The sequence below is a fragment of the Malaya genurostris genome, chromosome 2 (genome assembly GCF_030247185.1).
Source record: "Malaya genurostris strain Urasoe2022 chromosome 2, Malgen_1.1, whole genome shotgun sequence".
Taxonomy (NCBI): Eukaryota; Metazoa; Arthropoda; class Insecta; order Diptera; family Culicidae; genus Malaya; species Malaya genurostris.
In genome coordinates this window covers 344,129,821-344,138,684 of record NC_080571.1, presented here as the reverse complement: position 1 = coordinate 344,138,684, position 8,864 = coordinate 344,129,821, and the positions used below count along the sequence as shown (strand labels likewise).

The following is an 8,864-nucleotide window of genomic DNA, read 5'->3' as shown; positions in this document are numbered from 1 at the left end:
GGAAACTGGGTTAGGTTTGGTATCAAGCGAAAACGACATTAGGATATCACCCTGAAAGAAACTTCCCAAATTCAACGGTTTTGTTCGTCTTGACTAGTACACGTTTAATATTGACAGGTAAATTTTTCTACTGTTACTTGCCAATCTAGGCCTCCTATGATCTTGAATTTGTTTGTGTGTTTGTTGAATTTAAAAAATGCTCGCTGCGTTATGGCAAAAACGAGAGGTTCCATCCAATCCAAGTACCCTTGCTAACGAAGAAAATAAAAATGCTTTGCGATGTTGTTGAGTATGGAAAAATACTTCCGAATTGGTTATAGTGCAAAATTATAGCAAACCTCTCCGAACAGTAAAAATATGGCATGTAGATGTAGGATAAATAATAATAATTATGTGCGAAGCTGTAGAACATAAGAAAAAATATCTGTTAACCCATTGATATTTATAGGTAACTTTAACGTATGTGTTTTGATAGTGAAACCGTAAGTTTGTATTAACAGTGAGTCGACAGTAGATATTGTCCTTGCGTTCGATATTGTTGATAATAGTGAATAAACCTAGGAAATATTAATACCACTGTTAAGGCATTTCTCTATAGAAACTAAAAAGAACATCCTTCCGGTTTGGTTCATTTATCAGAGCGTCAACCCTTCAACAAGTTCATCCAGATCGACTAGATCGCTTCCGCTGAGTCGAAACCTCTTGGCTAGGGCATTTATTTCCTGAGCGGATCGTTTCATTGCCGCCTGCCAGCTTGCCCCCGAGTCCAATGCATCGTTGTCCGTGCAGTAAAATATTTCATTTACGTCTTCCTCCAGTTTGTAGGACAAAACAAATTGGAACACCTGTTTCAATCCCTCCACAACCTTCTCCCTTAGGCAGTCATCGCGACAAACTAGGTTCAGAACAAACATTCCATCACCGGCCAGTAACTTTTTACAATTTTCCAAAACCGGCTGCTCCACGAAAGCCTTCGGTGGACAACTCATTCCCTGGGTGGCATCTTTGCTATCAACGTCAATCAGAATCGCCTTGAAATGTTCCTCCGAACCAGCTCGGACGCCATCGTTCAAGTAGTCAAGTCCGTCTTTTACTTCCACCTTCAATCGATTGTCCAGTGTCAAACCGAAGTAATTGGTAGCCACCGATAGCATTTCCGGGTCAATCTCAACGGCCACCAGGTTGGTGTTTCTGCAATGTTCGAAATAAATCCTAGATCGACTCGACAAATCAAACCAAGCATACCTTAAACATTGATGAATGAACGTACAGAGACCGCCTCCACCAAGGCCAACCACCATCACATTGTCCAGAGACTTTTTACTAGCATCTGTGGTTAAGCTTGCGGCTAGTTGAACCCCAATCGTCATATACAAGTGATGCTGGCATGCCAAATAACCGGGATCGACAATTTTCTTCGATTTTCCCTTGATTTTCTGTACTTTGATAGCGGCTTCCGATTGTATCACAAATTGATTGTTGAGAAAAACGAGTCTTCGGAAAATCTTATTGTCATTCCCTAGAACTTCTTCGATGATATAATCTCCGGACAAGGTGCTGTGACCGCTGAAGATGGTTTCTCGCTTGCCTACGTCTGTCCCGAGTGAAAGGTAAGGAATCTGAAATTCAAACCACCGAATTGAGCATGTTTTGAACAGAACCAGAATCGAACCTGTGCTTGTAGTCCACCAGGGGCCAGCGATCTGATACTTTCGGACAGTTCGTCCTTGACGGCATCCTGGCTGCTATAAGTTTGCCCACGATGCATCGAAACTGTGGCCAATCGATTGTGACCGGCGGAGGCGAGCAGTTTTTGTCTACCTTTCGGCGTTGAAAACAACCACTCGGTTTCGCGTCCCTGTGGCACAATAAAGGCGGCATACTTTCCGTTACCTCGTACCGGTGCCTGATCGAGTACGTGAATAGTATAGCGAGGTACATCTTCTCCTGGCTTATGGAGATCCAAAGAAATCTCGTTCAAACCGGCAATGCTTCCCCGAGCCAAACCGTTGCAAATCATGGCTGCCTTCTGGGCACATGCGACCGAAAGGACAATTTCTTCTGGTTTTTGTACGCGCTGAATCTGTTCATTCGTCATACACAGCTCGTACACTTTCATTGGTAACTTTTTGAACTTGGTTGCCACAACCATAAACACGGGCATGGTTGAACCGTCGCTATTGTCCGTGGCAGTTTTCTTCTCAGCTTCCCAGCATCGTACCACACGAAACACGAACTCATTTTCTGGGAAAAATGTCAACAACTCTCGCAAAATATGCTCTTGCAGCAAGGAAATGCCCACGTATCGACCGCCAACGCGCAGCACTCGGACGATTTCGGATAAATACCTTCGGACGGTGTCGACCGTCGAATTCGATTCATCCGTGAACAATGCATCAAGCGTTCCTTTATCCAGCACAACAGAATACTTTTCCTCACTGAACTTCATCGCGGTGGCATCCATGTGATACCACAGCATGTCCGGTCGTTCGATTTTGTTGGCTTCCTGCATCTGCTTGATGACCACTGGCGAAATATCGATGTTGGTGATTTTTCTGAGTAATATCGGAACAATGTATATGAGCTTCTTTTTTTGTGTAATGTAACACTTACTTGAACCCAACATCGTACAAATCCAAGCTTAATTTCGAATTCCCGCAACCAACAATGAGGATTTCGTCTTTCACTTTGACGTACTTATTAAGCTGCTCACATAACTCCAGATATTCACCGTACCTTGAAAAGACAAATAATAGGATGCAGAAAAATATTTACGCATACTACCTGTACTGTTACCATTCAAATGCTTTTTGTCCTCGTTTTTTGAAAAATTGGTTCCAATATTCAGTAGATCCAAATTCAGTTGTAGTTTTTGGAAGAAGATTCATCACGACTGATTTGAGTCGCAGGACACTAAAATTTTATATTTCTTATAGTTCCAAAAGGAACATGCGGAACGTAATTATTTGTAAACAAAAACTTTAATTATCCGGATACTTCGATACGGTAGTGTGAGAAATGTCATGCGCTAGAGAGTTCAGGGTTGCTTTGATCGAGCTAAACGGTAACGCTTGTCACAAACGGGGGCGCACGGCTCACACACGATGTAAAATACACTGGTGACCACGTTGCTTTATGTGTTTAGTGCGGTTTTCGTTATATTTCGGAATAACAGAGATGTGAAAAGGATAAAAAAACATAAACATGGCATTTTGTTTTATGAAAATATTTAGAGTTTGTTCTATTTGCGGAAATATTGACAGTACAATACGGTGTTTTGTTCCGGGATGCTTCAATCGTCAAACTCGAGGAAATGATCTATCTTCTGATTCCCACTGTGTAAGTCGCTCTGAGACATTCGGTTGATACAGTAATAATAATTTAAGAACTTTTCAACTATTGCTTAACGAACGCAATGCGAACAACTGGTATGCCAATGATATAGATGCCAACTATTACAGTTTCAATCTGCTGTTCGAAGCAGTTAGTCATGTCGAAGAACAAGTCGAAAGGCAGTATGCAGAAGAGATAAGTTTAAACCAAATGATCTTTGCGCATGATATCTCGGAGCTTCAAGAGACGTTACAAAAAGAACGATTGTCGTTTACTGAATATTTGAAGCAGAAGCAGAAAGAAATGGTTGGAAAAGAAGAACGAATAGTTACACTTAGAGCAGCATGGGAAGAACTGAACAATGTAAGGGTAGAAGTAGTTGTGAAGCGGATAAAAGAAGCGTTGAAAGACATCCTTACCGCTAATCAATTAGATCTTCTCCTTGGACGTAAGAAAAAAGTTTGTTGGACGGCAAAAGAAATCGCCACCGCTTTTACTATCCGAACTAAAGAACTGCACATCTTTTGATGATCATGGTTATTACTAATATTCATCTGCGCCGATATTGTGAAATTTTAACATGAAAACTCCTTAAAGAAGAACTTAAGTTCCGACTTCCCTCGTTAAATACCATGCAAGAATGGGGATCATGCATAAAAATGCATGAAGGAGTACACGAAGATGTTTTAAAATTGATGAAAATTGCTGCTGCTATACCAGAAAAAGAATGCGTTACCATTTAGAGCTTTGATCTGTCGATAATACATTCGAGTACGATAGTAGAAACGACATCGCATTAGGTCCTCATAAATACACCGAAGTTGCCTATGCAGCATTCGACACAAAAGATGACCGTAGAGATACTCAAAACTCTAATTTCTCCTTATAATGCGGGTTACAATGTTGATGGATGCATGTCAGATTGTGGTGAAGGAAATCAGGGATTCTTACATATGCATGGATTCTGGCGCCATACTTAATTTCATGGGAAAATTACCAACACAACCAAAAACGGCTTATCACGCCACCAGTGTATTTTACCTCGTACGGCCAACGGAACCAATTCAATTCCCTCTCAGCAGGCCGTTCAATTTTGTTGGTTTTTTGAGCGCATGTTGAACGACATATTGCACGAAATATTCGTTCAATTTGCTGGAACGGTTTGTTGTTGTTTTTTCTGTTGCAAAAATAGTGTGAAAATTAAGTGTTATCTTTACATAGAAAGAAAATTTGTTGTTATTCTACGTGAAGTAGAAGTATTGTGCAGGTATGTATTGTTAGTTTAAACAAATAAGTGGAGAAAACTTCAAAAATTCTGCAGTAAAACTAGTCCAACGGGGCTCCAACTCCTCATGTTAAAAATGGCAAACGAAGGTCCCGTGTTGGCCTCCCGTTGAACGAATGATTGGACTTTCATTGGACCAATGATCCAACGTATTGGACCAATGAAGGACCACCGTTGAACGTTTTTTTCTAAGTGGGTTTGAACCGAACGAAAGTATCCATCATTAAAAAATAACTTTTCTTTCATTCACGCACCACAATTCTCGGGTAATTTTTCAAAAGGGCGTATAAGCCAGTGACAGTTTCTTTTCAATCACTCTCTCTTTCGGTTATTGTGATGTGATTAAAAAATTTTCTTTGATATCACTATTCTGCTTGAAAGTCGAAAGTTTCGGGTATCATTTCATGCAAAGAGTTGAGTGATAAACGTGGAAACCGCTTGGTAGTTAATAGAAGAGAAAGTAAACAAAAAGAAACTGTCACTTGCTTATACGCCCTTTTGAAAAATTAACCGAGAATTGTTTGAAATAAATTTGGATATCTTCCATTAACATCGAGTCACACGGAATCAAACTAATGCAATTTTATGAATATTGCTAAAAATTGATATTGGACTCAGGCATAACGAAATTGAAGAAAATATGAATGATTATTTCATAAAAGAGCATTTAAGAACTTTAGAAATCCAAGTTGCGTGTATGATTTTTAAGCATATACAATAATATTATATAATCCAGAAATATACGGGGGAGGGGGGAGTAAAATTGATCACTCTTGGTCTTACGCAATATATAGTATGGAAAATATAATATATATACTGTTCGAAAGCTACAACTTTCAGTAACAAAACGCATTTGGTTTGAGGTGATAATCGCAGCTTATACGGCCGCAATCTAGCTTGGAGTGCACCAGTCACATTTTGACGCAGGAAACAATAAAACATAATTAAATATTGTATGTAAATGGAATTCTTTGGCCTTTTTCACATCTTACAACTGTTTCGTACATGAAAAATATAATTCATCTTAAATTTACTGATTTTGTTAAGGCAATATGAAAAATGATGAGAAAAAAGTGAAATAAATTTCAATTGTTTTTTTTAGTTAAGACAAAAATTCACATTTTCGCGCTCACTGACTGCTGAGGCTGAAATTAAACATTGTCATGTTATGTGCATGTCGAAGGAACATAAGCCAATTACAGATTGCAGATTTTTAACCTGGAATACAGATTACCAACAAACAAAAAATTACCAAAAGTTTATTTTCAAAGCAGAATATCAACGTAGAAAACAGGTAAGGTAACGCCTCCATATTTCAACTGACTCCTAAGGAGTGTATCGATAAGTAGTTAGCAACATTCAATTAGTTATTACTCTGAAATGGCTCCATTTTTTGCAGCGTGTTTTGCGGTGACATGTTTGTTTACATGTCAATAACAGCTGCGCAATCGATTGGTTTTGGTACGGTTTATCGTTTCAATGATGAGCCGAATTGATCCGGAAACGCGAAAGAAAATTCTGCACACTTGGTGCTCAGAAAGTGGTGTCACGTACAACGAAATTGCAAAACGGGTGAAAGTGAACCACCAAATAAAAATCAGTCAAAAATATTATCGAGAAGTTCGGTAAGACCCTTTCCATGAAGGATTTGCCCCGATCCGGTAGGAAAACGGGTCCCAGCCAGCCCGACCGGGACTTAATAGTGGTTGAGTACATCAGGAAAAACCCATCGGCGTCGACGCGGGATTTGGACAAGCAGTTCAACACCAGCATCGGGATGATTCAACGGATCAAAGTTCGGAAGTCCCTGAAAACGTACGAGAAACAGAAGGTGCCGAAAAAGTCCCTGGTACAGCAAGTTCAGGCCAAAACAAGAGCGCGAAAACTGTATAACCGGATTCTACAGAATAAAGACGGATGCATCCTGATCGACGACGAAACCTACGCCAAGGAAGACTCTCGAGCGCTGCCTGGACCGCAATATTATATGAAATCGGTGTACCAGGACCTGGACGACGCTGACACTACGGTGGCGATGGAAAAGTTTGGGCAGAAGGTGTTGGTCTGGCAAGCAATTTGTACCTGTGGTTTGCGGTCGTCGATTTTCTTCACGAAGGGCACAATCAACGCCAAGGTGTACGAAGAAGAATGTTTGAAGAAGAGAATGCTGCCACTGTACAGAAAGCATAAAGCTCCTCCTCTCTTCTGGCTCGATTTGGCTTCAGCCCACTACGCCATTTCCGTTCTACAGTGGTTGCCTAAAAATAATGTACAATTCGTGGAAATTGACATCAACCCACCGAACTGCCGGATCTTCGGCCAATTGAAAGGAATTGGGCAATTGTTAAGCGGCACTTTCGGAAGGAGTCCAAAAACATGCAGGAGTTCAAAAAAAAAAAAAACTGGACAGCTGCCACCAGGAAAGTCACAAAAGTAACTGTGCAGAATGTAATGAAGAATGTCAAGTCCAAAGTGCGAGTGTTTCACAGAAACTAGGATTTTCTTCAATATAATCAGTGAAATGCATAAAAATGTAATTTTTCTACAATATATCGAAAACTGATGTCAAAATATGTTTTTTTCGCTTTTTTATTCAATAATCAATGTTGCTAACTACTTTTCGATACACTCCTTACTTACTTCTCATTTCTTTATCTCAAAACTTTGCACTTGAATCATATTTATCAACATGCCTGAACCAAACTGTGAATTGCTTTAACATGTTAATTGAAGTTTTTATCACACTTTCTCATGTAAAAAAATCATCCTTCGGTGATCATTTTTTCCATTAAAAATTCCATTTTTTCCATTCTTCACTTTCCAATTTAGGTAACTGAATATGCTAATTGATTTGCCTCAAAACATGATCATTTTTTTTCTTAATTACACAACTATTCAGTGTTGAATGACTTCAAAATTAGTACTGTTCACTTTTCACATGTTGAATCAACGATTGAAAACTTCTGAAATTGCCCGTTAATCAATAAAAATCATTTAAATGATGAGATAAACATTTTCACTTAATTTACTTGATTGCGTCTTTTTGTCATCTCATTTCGTATCGCTAAGCTGCCAAGTTTTCTCACAATGCTATGATAATTTTGTTTGGTTCTTAAAATTCCTATCAACAAATTTATTTTTGATATCCGGGACATTAGTTTAATTATATGATTTATAATTGTATGCCAATAAAACTGTATATTCGAATATTAGCAGAAAGTGCGTGTTAAATACTAATCTTAATCTAGTAACACTAGTTTCATTCCGCAAAAGCAACGCCTTGGTATTACATTCCTGTCGTGGAATTTGACCTTCTGGTTCAACAGACTTCGCAGCCGATTCAGAGTGTACAGAATCATTGCGTGGCTGGTGCTACGATCCTACTGACACTTTCATTCCGATATATGTAAAAAAAACGATGTTGACTGCATCTAATATTTTCATATTTTCAAAAGGGTCAATCCAAATTAACCTTACAGTAAAATTTTAAATGTAAACCGAAAGGAAATGAAAACGACCCAACAATTTTCTTGAGTTGAATTTATTCTGAACTGATTTTCAAAATATAGTGTGTTGGCTCACAGTTGGCATTAGTTCCTTTTTTGAAGAGCTCTGGCATTTTGGACCGGAGAGGGTAATAGTGCAATCAGAGCTAATAAACGTCATTTTTTTCGGTTCAAAATAGACGAAAATGACGAGAAATAAATGCCATTCTCAGCAAATGCTATTTTCAAATTGTGAAAACGAGATCCATGTCCAGCCAACGACAAACGTGGAACTGTAGCTTCAAAATTGTGTTCTTTTTTTCATTCGCCCTTTCAGTCATTTTCGGTTTTCAGTGAAAAATCGTATACTGTGCAGTGTTGATATTCAACCGTAGCTTCAAAAATCGATCATGACAAAACACGATATACAAATTTTTTTACTTGTTTATTCGTATCCACAGTAGTTTCGGTATGCAAAGTTTATAGCGAAATGTCACAAATTTTTCAACATAGTCTTGATAGTCTTGGGCTAAATAAACTCATATGAGATTTTCATCAAATAAACTCAAATTAACAGGTCTGATAGTCCCATAAAAATATCCACGTACGATTTCCGGTTAGAACAGTTTTCAAAATTTTAAACTGTCATAGAAAATTGCAAAAAGTTTCCAAGTTAGGCTCAAAAAGGCTTAATTTGTAGGTCTTGTAAGTCATTCGAATTGTTTTACTTATACAGAATCCGTCGTTTATTTCTAACCGTC

General features: G+C 38.6%; 1 protein-coding gene across 1 annotated transcript; it reads right to left on the bottom strand.

Moving 5' to 3' along the window:
• Window positions 1–616: 616 nt before the first annotated feature.
• LOC131431920 (eEF1A lysine and N-terminal methyltransferase homolog) lies at window positions 617–2,962 on the bottom strand. Its single transcript, XM_058597878.1, has 5 exons — window positions 2,797–2,962; window positions 2,614–2,736; window positions 1,673–2,555; window positions 1,246–1,619; window positions 617–1,191 (listed from the first exon to the last, which is right to left on the bottom strand). The coding sequence occupies exons 1-5, from the start codon at window positions 2,886–2,888 to the stop codon at window positions 636–638; spliced, it is 2,028 nt and encodes a 675-aa protein (XP_058453861.1). The 5' UTR covers window positions 2,889–2,962; the 3' UTR covers window positions 617–635.
• Between the last annotated feature and the right edge of the window lie 5,902 nt (window positions 2,963–8,864).